At 43.4% G+C, this 13,163-nt stretch overlaps 1 protein-coding gene across 2 annotated transcripts in view; it reads left to right on the top strand.

The window, feature by feature from the left end:
• LOC119957835 (protein Smaug homolog 1) overlaps nt 1-13,163 on the top strand; it is a 72,242-nt gene that overhangs the window by 42,845 nt on the left and 16,234 nt on the right. For both annotated transcript variants that reach the window (XM_038785976.1, XM_038785974.1), the window contains 4 exons: nt 6,350-6,459; nt 9,845-9,931; nt 11,318-11,627; nt 12,679-12,764. In XM_038785976.1, the coding sequence (XP_038641904.1) occupies nt 6,350-6,459; nt 9,845-9,931; nt 11,318-11,627; nt 12,679-12,764 (593 nt within the window). The remainder of the gene's footprint in view (nt 1-6,349; nt 6,460-9,844; nt 9,932-11,317; nt 11,628-12,678; nt 12,765-13,163) is intronic.

Below are 13,163 nucleotides of genomic sequence, written 5' to 3'. Positions count from 1 at the left end.
ATGGGTGCTTCTAATATGAACCACATCCTGTGATTTTTATCCACCCACTCTACTGTCTCAGACCTGCAGAATTGAATTTCCTTTCCAAGCTTAGTAATATTTATAGTGATCTCTGTATGTGCATGTACATAATGGGGTAATGTGTAATCAGTAGCACCAGATGATCACTAGAGGGCCGGACCAACAGGGGTATAAAAGAAACCACATTGGGTCTCTCTCGCTCTCTTTTAGATGTACTGTGACCAGGAGAGGGGTATCAGATTAGCAAAGATGGTTAGTGTAGTTACGCATAGTGTAGTTAGATCTTGTTAACCTTATCACTAGTATCAATGTTAAAGTAAAGAACTCACGCAATTATTGTTATAGTTACTCAATAAACCTTTTGTTACTACTGGACGAGTTAGTCTTCTTCACGAGATTCAGAAAACCTCATCAGTTACCAAGGTTTGAGTAACACATATTACACTCCGTAGTATATCAAAACACAAAAAGAAGTGTAATAAAAGATAATACAGGAATGTAATAAAAAATATTACTAATATCAACATACAGTCACTTGCATCTCTGATTCCTCAAGGTGTGTTAGGAATTCTCTGAAATGCAGACGGTAGTTTGGGTGAAACTTCATTCTCAGCGTAGGAAATATCAGGATTTTAACCTCGTCATTCCATGAGCAAAAGTGCTGAAGAGATAAAACCTGAACAAAACCAGACTTAATTTAATGTAATTATCTTTATTGTCACAAACTGTGTGGAGTCTGCACGTCCTCCCCGTGTGCGCGTGGGTTTCCTCCGGGTGCTCCGGTTTCCTCCCACAGTCCAAAGATGTGCGGGTTAGGTGGATTGGCCATGCTAAATTGCCCGTAGTGTAAGGTTAATGAGGGGATTGTTGGGTTACGGGTTACGTGGGTTTAAGTGGGGTGATCATTGTTCGGCACAACATCGAGGGCCGAAGGGCCTGTTCTGTGCTGTACTGTTCTATGTTCTATGTTCTAAGTAGGCTTACATTAACACTGCAATGAAGTTACTGTGAAAAGCCCCTAGTCGCCACACTCCGGCGCCTGTTCGGGTACACAGAGGGTGAATTCAGAATGTCCAAATTACCTGACAGCACGTCTTTCAGGACATGTGGGAGGAAACCCACACAGACACGGGGAGAACATGCAGACGCCACACAGATGGTGACCCAATCTGGGAATCGAACCTGGGACACTGGAGCTGTGAAGAAACAGTGCTGGCCACTGTACTACCGTGCTGCTCACTCTATTCCTTGCTCAACCCGCCCAGTGTCATCAGGATGCTTTTTTCATGGATTGGTGCCAATATATTACAAGTAAGACTCTGAATTAAGCCAGTCTACGGTGTGCTCTTAAATCATCATATCCAAATTATTTGCGTCAGAGGAATAGATCTCCTTATAGTGCTATTCAGATCCAAATGCTTTCTTCAGACATGAGCCTGGTTTGGACGGATGCATTCTAGAATTGTACTGATTTATTTTTGATTTATTTCCCTCAGTTCAGATGAAGAGTTCATGCACCCAACATTACACATTTCTGAAACCGTACCAATGATACTGCCTCCGCCAGCAAATCATGGTGATCGAGGTGTTCAGAATAAAGAAGTTGGTTTTAAGAGTTTCTCAACCAACCGTGTTGCTCTATGTTGTTTGTTTCTCTCACCGTCAGTTTTTGTTTGCACAGCACCCATTCTCCACCCTAAAATTGAATTGCTGTCAGGCTTCTGTCATTGCTTCTATCTGGTCAGAGTTGGGTGGTGTTCGAGAGTAGTCCGTGTAGCTTACTTGCATAGATTTTCTTATATGTGGAAATGCAATATCGTTTTGACTTTGATATATTTTAGTTATTTGGCTCTCAATCCAATAATTAGTTTTAAATGTTAAGTGTTGCAGCAACTACCATTTTGATGACATTAGTCAAAAATAGAAATTGGTGACCATATTTGGAAGGTGCATTTCAACACTGCAAAATCAGTTTTTTTTTTTTTGAAAATATGTAATGAATATGTTGATGTATTAGTTGGGTAACTGGGAGATTGGAATACCAATGGGTTGGTGTGTAGGGTTTTAATTCCTCGTTAACTAGTCACTTTTATCCCCCCCCCCCCCCCCCCCCCCCCGTCTCAAACTCAAATGGATAGGTATCTCCTACAATTGTTCTTTCTCTTCTCTTCCCCTTTATCATGCGGAAGGAGAAAAATCAAAAGGTTAGTTACGCCAGAACGCTTTTTCTTTTCTCCTCTTTGTAGATGATTGCAGACTGGCATCAAGTGACCTCTAGGCAGGTGTGCCTGTATGGCTCTGAAATCAATGAATGCTATATATTGGAATTGTAGAAAACACTGGTGAAGCCACAACTGGAGTATTGTGTGCAGTTCTGGTCACCACATTACAGGAAGGACGTAATTGCCCTGGGGCGAGTGTAGAGGAGGTTTACAAGAATGTTGCCAGGGCAGGAAAATGTGCCTACGAGGAGAGATGGGATAGGTTGGGGTTATTTTCCTTGGAACGAGGAAGGTCAAGGGGTGACTTAATTGAGGTGTACAGAATTATGAGGGGAAGAGATAGTGAACAGGATCAAATTGTTTCCCTTGGTGGAAAATTTTCGAACCAGGGAACATAGATTCAACGTAGGTGGCAGAAGGTGTAGAGGGGACATGAGGAGGGACTTTTTACGCAGAGGGTAGTGGGAGCCTGGAATTCGCTGCCCGAGTTGGTGGTGGAGGCAGAGACGCTAAATTCTTTTTTAAAGGACCTTGATTGTAAGATACAGGGCTATGGACTGGGTGCAGGAAGGTGCACCTAGGTGTCCCAGGTTGGCATGGACAAGATGGGTCAAATGGCCTCTTTGTGCTGTAACGTTTCTATGATTCTGTTCTATGATGATGGATGTTACACGGTTACAAGAAAGTCTTTGTCTTTGAATAATATTTTAGTTCCTTGTGGACGATGAGAGGAACAGGAGGAGGCTGTTCTTGGTAAAATTAATTGATCCCTGTTTCCTGACAGCTAATTAATAAAAATATGAATCAGTCTTGACCCCAGATTTTGATGGCCTTTTGGAAGAGGAAAATCCAGATTTCCACTCCCTTTGTGAAGAAGTAGATGATGATTTCAATCTTACATATCCTTATCTTTAATTTTAAGATTGTGCCCCCTTGTTCTAGATTCTTCCACCAGAGGAAATCATTTCTCTGTATCTACCTTGTCAAATCCCTTCATCGCATTAATCACCTCAGTTAAATCCCCTCCAGCATCTAGAATTGTGGGAATGCAAGCTAACTTTAGGCAAGCAGTCCTCTTCGGAATCATTCTGGTTTGTCTGCCCTGTACCCCTTCTACGAACAGTTTTGATGTGTGGCACCCAAAAGCGAATGTGGCACTCCAGATGGGATGTAGCCAGGACCCTTAAAAAAAAAAATAATAATAATAATTGCAGGCGAACTTCCTTCCCTTTTTATATTTCAGCTTCCTCGATATAAAGGCACTCTATTGGCCACAAGTGCCATCAATGTGTCTGAAGAGATTTAGGGTGATTACTTGGGTAAATCCATCCAAAATAGCCCGGTTCATTTGACGCTAATAGCCCTTGATGTTGCCTGCAGCTTAACTCTCTTCAGTGCCTGTTTATACATCACCCCTGTGCTTGCTGACCTGTGTTGGCTCCCAGGGTGGGAATGCCTTAATTTAACAAAAAAAAATCCTCATTCTTGTTTTCAAGAATGTTTGACCCGTCCTGTCTCTAACCTCCTTCACGCCCCCTGAGATCGCTTGTCCGATTTTGGCCTCTTCGATGTCCCTGATTTTTCTTTTTACCGCTCCATCATTGGCAATCGTGCTTTCGCCTATGAAGCCCAAGATTTTAACTTTTCCCTATCAACTTGTCCAGTCCCCTAAATGTGTTACCTGTCCGAATATCTCTCTCTTTTTAAATATAAGGGGCGTCACGGTAGCATAGTGGTTAGCACTGTTGCTTCACAGCGCCAGGGACCCGGGTTCGATTCCTGGCTTGGATCACTGCCCGTGCGGAGTCTGCACGTTCTTCCTGTGCCTGCGTGAGTTTCCTCCGGGTGCTTCCAAAGATGTGCGGGTCAGGTGGATTGGCCACGCTAAATTACCCTGTAGTGTCCAAAGGTTAGTAGGGGTTACGGGGACAGGGTGGAGGTGTGGGCTTAAAGTAGGGTGCTCTTTCAAGGGCTGATGTTGACTCGATGGGACGAATGGCCTCCTGCTCTGTAAATTTGATGATTCTCTAAGATGGCTCGGTGTCAAATTCTGTTCCATAATGCTCCTGTGAAGCGCCTTGAAATGTTTTATTACATAAATTGTCATGCATTAGTGTTTGATGATCTGTATACATGCATGCCCTTCCAAACCTCTCGCCAAATATTCAATTTTTGTCTGTCTTGGTTTCAAAATAGATTACCCCTCATTTCCTCACATTGCGCTGCACCTGCCACAATTTTACCAGCTCAATAAAACTTGCTGTTTCCTGCCACATGATTTGATCTACCTTCTAACTTAATAAAGATTATCTATAATTATCATGTACTTTTTATATTACAGTGAGTTTGTGTGTATAGTGTTTAATCTTGGGTAGGAAGTGGTTGAAGTTAAGGAATGTATTACTATCAGAATAGAGTGTTGCTGTTAAGAATCCATTGTCTTAACATTCAGGTAGAAGCCAGGAGAAGGTTTGCTGGGTTCAGCTGTCGTGAGCAGCAATGATTTAAATTGAGAAAAGTTAAAATAAGTAAGTTTGGTTTCTTTGAAAAGTAGAGAGTTTAACATGAGCCATCTTAAATTTGTGAGATATGAAGGAGGTTCACTTTAGCTGATCCAGGAAATTTATTCCTTATGAAGGTTTCTAATCCCAAGGAAAGTTGGTTTAAAAATGAGGGAGGGTGGGAATTTAAGGGGAACTTTTTTACTGAAGAAGCAGTCACGTTGTGGACTAAGTTATGTGGAGGATATCAATGTGTTTGAAGAGATAGAGGGAAAAGGTGAAAAAGTAGGTAAATCCATCCAAAATAGCCTGTTTCCTTTGGCGCTAATAGCCTTTTCCTGAGCATTTTTTATTCCTACTGAATCTCGTGCCATTGTTCATGATGAATCGGGAGATGTGTTTTCTCTCTGGCCTGCCTTGTGTTTCTGATGGTTGGATTAAACTATTACAAGTTAATGACATAACAGCCTAGGAGCGTCAGGAGAAGTGATCGAACTAGTTTGAATTAAAACCCAGCTAGATCATGGGGCATAGCAAGAGAGTAGAAGGCAAATCCAGGTATAGGTTTCTTGAGCAAACTAAGCAAAAATACTGCAGATGCTGGCCACCAAAAATTAAAAACCCAAAATGCTGGAAATACTTGGGTCTGGCAGCATCGGTGGAGAGAGACACATTTAACATTTCAGGCATACCGCTTCAGATTTATCATTCTGGTCATCAAACTGAAATGTTAACACAGTGAACTGTCCTTAAATAGGCTTCCAAGTGGAGATAAATGGTTGCTGTGATGGTGACTATGAAAGATGAATTAGGCTAAATTGCCTGCCCTCACCTCTACTTTTCTGTTCATCTTTCTGGGTTCTATTAGTTGTTCTGCGATTGCATTCCGTGGGGAACTTGAAGGCACTGAATTGGAAGTAATGAACTTATTTCGGCTCTCGAGGCCTGGCTTCATAACCCACACCTCTTGTTTTCTTTCTCTCTCTCATTTTCTTGTTTTGCTTCCCCACGCACTCCAGACCATGAGCTGTACTTTCTCTGCCCTGTCATTGAGTCTATGGGAGGTGCCTTGGGTGACTCATTTTTCACAGGAGGGAGAGAGAAAATGGGAAAGAGTCAGACTTGTGTTGGGTGGCTGCTCCAGTGGCACATTTAAGATTCAAACGTTGACATTTTCCAGCTGGAAATACCTCAGAATTTTTGGAACCGGTTGCAATTTATGGCTCCGTTGTTTTTTTTTAAAAAGATGCAAAACTTTTTCTGGGGGACGATGTCAATAAAAAATGGTTACTTTTGGAGGTGAACGGCAGTGTTATACTGTAGTGTGTAGCATTTGGATTGATGGTGACTGTGGCTGTTGATGGATAACGGTGAACTCCTTGCTGAATGTGACTACGCAATAGGTTGACAATCATGACCACTGCAAGTCTATTGAACAGTATTGGCATTTGTAAGTCTGTTTTAAGACTATAATTGTCATATTATGCAATGTGTAACTAATTGAAATCTTTGTTATAGAATGTCTGTCACTGGCATGTTGTACATAAAGCAGATCAGTGAATTGACGCTTTTCTGTAACTAACTCAGTTTCTCTTTTCTTTGCAGATGTACCCACGTGGTTAAAAAGTCTTCGGCTACACAAGTACGCATCGCTTTTCTCTCAGCTAACCTACGAAGAGATGATGACTCTGACTGAACATCAGCTGGAATCTCAGGTTTGTCTTTGGTCCGTGTCTCGTAGATATGTTGATAAATGGCAGGTTTGGAAATTCATAGTTATGGGAGATAGAACAGTACAGCACCGAAAGCTGGCGATCAGAATGACATGGCTATTGCTGAAAGAATGTTTCCCCTTGTGGGAGAGACCAGAACTAGGGGATGCAGTTTTAAAATAAGGGATCTTAAGATGGAGGTGAGAAGAATTTTGTTTTCTGGGTGCTGTGAGTCTGTGGAGCTCACTTCCCCAGAGCGGAGTGGAGGCTTGGGTCAATGAATATCGTTAAGGCAGTGACAGATTCTTGACTTAACAAGATTATCGGCGGTAGAATCATAGAATCTCTTAACTTTCAGGGATCTATGTACATGGACACCGAGATCTCTCTGCTCATCCACACTACCAAGAATCTTACCATGAGCCCAGTACTCTGTATTCCTGTTACTCCTTCCAAAATGAATCACCTCACACTCTATTAAACTCCATTTGCCACCTCTCAGCCCAGCTCTGCAGCTTATCTATGTCCCTCGAGGTAGGTTCTTTACTCGGCGAGTAGTAACGACGTGGAATGCCCTTCCTGCAACAGTAGTGGACTCGCCAACACTAAGGGCATTTAAATGGTCATTGGATAAACATATGGATGATAAGGGAATAGTGTAGATGGGCTTTCGAGTGGGCCGAAGGGCCTGTACTGCGCTGTAATGTTCTATGTTCTTACAGTGCAGAAAGATGCCATTTGGCCTATCGAGTCTGCACCAACCCTTGGAAAGAATACCCCACCTAGGCCCACGCCCCAACCCTATCCCTTTAACCCAGTAACTCCAGCTAACCCTTTGGATACCAAGGGGCAATTTGGCATGGCCAATCCACCAACCCTGCATATCTTTGGACTGTGGGAGTGTGACGTTGAGGCCACGATCGGAGCAGCCATGATCTTAATGAATGGCAGAACAGACCAGAGGGGCCGAACGGTGTACTCGTGCTCCTAATATGCATGTTTGCAAACTTCATACGTTGGAGTCAAGGGGTTACTGTTATGTTTTACAGTAACTTGACAATTATCAAAATTGTGTTAGTGCTCATTTTTTTTGTCATAGAAACCAGGGAAACGTAGTAAATCCCAGATTTTTACAGTGGGCTACCAGTTATTTTGTGTAGTTTTCATTATTGTCCTTTGTCAATACTGAAGCTCATAAGTACCCTATAAGCTATGGGGTAGAGAGAGATTTTCTACTGTAATTGTGCGCTCTCCAAGGTGAGATGCTAATGTTGGCGCCTGGAACTCTTGGTGTCAACATCAGATTTCATTTGCAATTTAAAAAAATAAATTTAGAGTACCCAATTCATTTTTTCCAATTAAGGGGCAATTTAGCATGGCCAATCCACCTACCCTGCACATCTTTGGGTTGTGGGGGTGAGACCCATGCAGACATGGGAGAATGTGCAGACACCACATGGACAGTGACCCAGAGCCGGGATCGAACCTGGGACCTCACCGTCCTGAGGCAGCAGTGCCAACCACTACGCCACCGTGCTGCCCCTTTTGCAAACTTAAGAAAAGGTGGCTACCTGGGAGTGGATATAGAATTGCAATGTAAAGGAGAGTTTTGGATGGTCTATAACAATAACTTGCATTTATTTAGTTTCTTTTAAAGGGGGTGAAAGTTGTGAAAAGTACACCTAACTTGTCCTTTGATGATGAGGGGTAGGGGTTTGGCTTTTGAAAGCAGAGAATGAATTAGAGGGAAGGATTGTGGCAAAAAGGCTGGTGTGATTGAAGGATTTGCCATTGGTAGTGAGGAGATGTGCAGCATTCAGAGTCTGGTATCGGAAAGGTACAAGAGGAACAATAAGGTTAGAGATAGGGTGAAGTGAGCCTGTAAAATATATATATTTTTTTTTTACAAGTATTTTTATTCAACAAATTTTCAACAGTTTGACAATACAAAACAGCCCCAAAAAACCGTCTAGTCCACCCTTCACAAACCTGCATCATCACAATTGGGGCCATATGCACTTGGCAGCGCCACTAACCTCCCCTCCAACGCATCCGTCACTAACACGTACTTGCCACCCTCATCAGCCACCACCTTCTCCATCTGAAACTTCACCCTCTTGCCCAATAGGGGATTTTCACAGTAACTTCATTGCAGTGTTAATGTAAGCCTACTTGTGACACTGATAAAGATCATTATTCTTAGTAGGGCTTGTGGGGGGGAGGGGGGAGCGATATTAGCCCTACTAATAATAAGAATCTTTATCAGTGTCACAAGTAGGCTTACATTAACACTTCAATGAAGTTACCGTGAAAAGACCCTAGTCGCCACATTCCGACACCTGTTCGGGCATTCAGAATGTCCAATTCACCTAAAAGCATTTTCAGGACTTGTGGGAGGAAACTGGAGCACCCGGAGGAAACTCATGCAGACACGGGGAGAAGGTGCAGACTCCACACAGACAGTGACCCAAGCCGGGAATCGAACCCCGGTCCCTGGTGCTGCGAACCCACTGTTTTACCTTCGAACCCCACTGAAAATGAATTCAGAACTGAGGATTTTAAATGCTTTAGACAGCAATTGTGTTGACCAGGCAGGGTGGACAGCTAGAGAAAAATAACCTTGTGGGAGGCTGCAGGTAGGACTGATTAGACAAAAGCTATTAGAAATATCATGTCAGTTAGCATTGCTGCCTACGGTGCTGAGGACCTGGATTCGAATCCCGGCCCTGGGTCACTGTCCGTGTGGAACATAGAACATTACAGCGCAGTGCAGGCCCTTCGGCCCACGATGTTGCGCCGTCCTGTGAAACCCCTCTAAAGTCCTCTAGAGTTTGCACCTTCTCCCCGTGTCTGTGTGGGTTTCGCCCCCACAACCCAAAGATGTGCAGGGTAGGCGGATTGGCCACGCTAAATTGCCCCTTAATTGGGAAAAATAATTGGGTACTGTGAATTTATTTAAAAATTAAAATTAAAAAAAAAAAAGAAATATCATGTCATCTAGCCTTGTGCCTTTTGAAGTTTGTGTGAAATGTGTCCGTGCAGATGTATTGTGCTCTTCTCACAGCTGAGAAATACAGTGGTGACTGTCAGTAGTGTACAGCTCCATGCCGTGTTCTACAGATGCTGGCTTATCCTCCAATAACCTCAGTCAGGTGGCATATTTGTGTGATCCCAGATGCTGCCACTGGGAGGTGTTGTACATGAGCCTAATTCCGCCCTTTGCCGACTGCTACGCTATTGGGCTTCTGAAGAGGGGATATTAGATGGGAATCAGGAGTAGGGCATCTTATTTAATTCTTTCTTTCTTCTTCCTGTTTTCTTCACTGCCTTCTTCTCCTCCCACCCCCACCCAACTCATTAAATGTACTTTTTAAATTTTGTTATGCAGAATGTCACAAAGGGGGCAAGGCACAAAATAGCCCTGAGCATTCAGAAGTTACGCGAGCGACAGGGTGTGCTGAAATCCTTGGAAAAGGTGAGCTATGGGGAGTTTTTCTTTTGCTTGCGCGCCTTCTGAAGGTATCGAGCATAAATTCATACCTACGATCAGGCCTCTGATATTTCGCCCAAATGGCCGGTTGTCGCACGTGAACGCAGGCTGTGAATGTTGGCGGCATACTCTGTCGTGGGTGGTGCTGTTCTTGAGCCTGTTCACGTGCACCTTTCTGCGAGAGTCACTAGATCATGGTCCACAGTAGGCCCCGTAATGTCCACAGCAGGCCCTGTAATTGTAAGCTTGGCTCCCATCAGGCATTCCAGATTGACGCACTGTGGGGGAAACCAGGTTTGATTTTAGAAATAAAACTTGAACAGTGCTGCACAGTTCCTCCATCTGTTTAAAATCGGCTTATTTAGTCCTAATGCGCAAAAGTTTCTAATATTCTGTAAGTACCCTATTAGGAATCTCTCTAACAGAAGAGTTTATTGCTTTGAAAATTGTTATCCGTGAAGTTGAATGTATTGTTATCCAACACCCTAGTAGACCCAGCTACGCAACATTAAATCAAATTCCACAAGTACACCAGTTATTAACAAGAAACGGGGTATGGTAACATTTCTGAAACCTGGAAGTTTGTGTCAGAGATATTTTTTTTGATGTCCTAAATGTACACGTTCTGTTATGTACCATGTCCTGCTGATCCCTCATTTATGAGAATCTTCAAATTAAATGATAAATTTTACCGCTTTTCCTACAAATACTGATTCTTGCTGACATACAGTGCCGCAGACTCGCAGCATTGTTTTGTAAACTAGGCTAAAATTCACACAAAGCAGGAATGAATCCTGGAACCTTTAGATCTGTAAAGCTTGGAGTCTTCATATATTGTGCCAAAGGAGGAGTAGTTAATAGTCGTGTTTAAAGATGGATGATGGAGTTTTGTCAATATTAGCTCTTGGGTTCTGAACTTGAATTACTCTGTAACTTTGGAAAGTTTTGGCAAGTAATGGAAGTTTTAAAAAGACTTCAGGCCCTGTTGGTCGTGGTTGGGGTATGGGTAAATAGGTCAAAGTGGGGCATTGCTTTGCTCTTCGGCAATTGGGACCTGGGTTTGGATCTAGCCTAGTCTGCTGATGGTGGAAGTCTACTCTCTGTGCCTGTGTGACCTCACCTGTGAGGCTCCCGGGTGAAGTGATCCTCAGCCCTACGTCTTGATGGACTCCAGGACCATAGCATAGAACTTTGATTCTGTGTAAATTTAGCTTTAAGCTGTCCCGATCTCATTCGCAGAAGTCATGTGGATGGATTACATGAGAAAATGAACAATATGGTCACTGAACCAACTATTAACATGTGTGAAAATCATTCCTGTACATAATGCATGGAGCCTGGTGATTAAAGCAATTGCTATACTTCCAACAGGACATTCTCGAGGGAGGAAACTTGCGAAATGCTCTTCAGGAGCTGCAGCAGATGATTATAACCCCGATCAAAGCTTACACCCCACCTCAAATGCTCCCCAAAGAGGGACACGACACCGACCCCAATGGCTCCACCAATGCTATACCTGGACTGGGCACAGACAGTCGAACAACCAAAGCAGCTGCTGAAAAGGAGTCTACGTCTGATGGCTTTCAGTCACAGAGTGTCTCAACATGCGACGGAGAGTCGGCAGCAGCCCCTGTTTCTGAGGGCGACATTCCTGGACAGTTCACCAGAGTCATGGGCAAAGGTTGGTTCATACCCTGTTAATCATGGCCGGGGGTGGGGGGTGGGTGGAGTTAAAGGGTGCTTTTTGCCTTCGAGTTAACTCAGTTTCTGAAATTAACGGGACAAATGTAGAAACGGAAATTGAAAATACTTTGGTTTGTGCTTGAATTACAAACTGCAGCAGCCTTTTTTTTGTTTGTTTCCGCAGTCTCTGTACGGTCTCTTAATTCTTGACACTGGCTCCCTCCTGGTACCTCATGCCCTTGCTGCCTTGTTGCCTTGACTGTATTGGAGAAGGTTGTAGGTTATGGAGATTGCCAAGCTTTGCTGGAGAGTGATCACAGCACAGGCTGTCTTTATCTTCAATTATCAACAAGTCTGCATTTGGACTATTCCGCGCAGTCTTAATCATGCCCTCAAGAAAAATCCATGCCAGAGGGTTTGCAAGGAGCAAGACCAGGGTCTCTTGACACTTTGTGGGGGGTATTAAAAATAGAACATTTAGCCAATTGAAAAGTTTTTTTATGATAATTGGCTCCTTTTGAATGTTGGATTTTGGAAACCTTTGTACGCATTACCGTAAGTGCGGCACCATGGAAACAATTACATGCATCTTAAGGGACAGTCTAAAAGATATTAATTGTACCTGCACCGTCTCCTTTTCGTCATCAGTGTGTTGGAAACAAAACTCTTTGCTCCGATACCTACTCCAACTCATTCTTTCACAGGAGCTCCAAAATGTAGCAGGCCTCTGTTCCCTTAATCTTTCGCTTCTTCTTGCAATACTTTTTTTAAAAATCAGCAGCTAATCATTGCTTCCTAATGGATATCATTTTCTTTCATGATGCATTTGGCTTAGCTCACTCAATAAAGGCCTTGTCCCTTTGTCTTGATGGCCTTCTGGCAGAGAGCAGGTTACGGGCAGGTGACCTTGTACATTGCTACAGTGTGCCGTAGGCTCTGCGATGGTGGATATTTTGTAGGAGAGGGCGAGAGAATGGAAATGTTTTTTTGTTTGGTTGTCCGTATAATTTATTCCAGCGAGGACATTAATCTGCTTCTGTTTCCTACAGTTTGCACCCAGCTGTTGGTGTCCAGGCCAGATGAAGAAAATATAAGCTCTTACTTGCAACTCCTAGAGAAGTGCCTCGCTCATGAGGTGGGTACTTGCATGTGATAGCGGGCAGCTCCATCCTGTGGTGCTGGTGTGGGATGAGGAATGCCATGGGGACTGATTGCCATTCTGTGGTAATGTGGCCTTGAAAACGTAATCCCCTTCCAGCTGCTGAACCTGTTTCCTGCAGGACTGAGCAATTCTTCTGAGAAGGGAAGAGGCTCACGGGTCTGGATTGCGTGCTCCTGTTCCCATGTTCCATTCTGAGCCCAAACCACACAACAGTGGAGAATCTGAAAAGTAAAAAATACTGTTGGTCCCAAATGTAATTTTTCTTTTTTCAATCCTGCCCCTTCTTGGGGTGTCAAGGAACCAGTTTTTATGTTGCATCTTTTGGAACGTGACAAAGTGATTTCAGTCGCAGGTGTGTTTCAGTGCTGAAGG

The sequence above is a fragment of the Scyliorhinus canicula genome, chromosome 27 (assembly GCF_902713615.1).
Source record: "Scyliorhinus canicula chromosome 27, sScyCan1.1, whole genome shotgun sequence".
NCBI lineage: Eukaryota > Metazoa > Chordata > Chondrichthyes > Carcharhiniformes > Scyliorhinidae > Scyliorhinus > Scyliorhinus canicula.
This window is presented reverse-complemented; position numbering and strand designations above follow the sequence as displayed.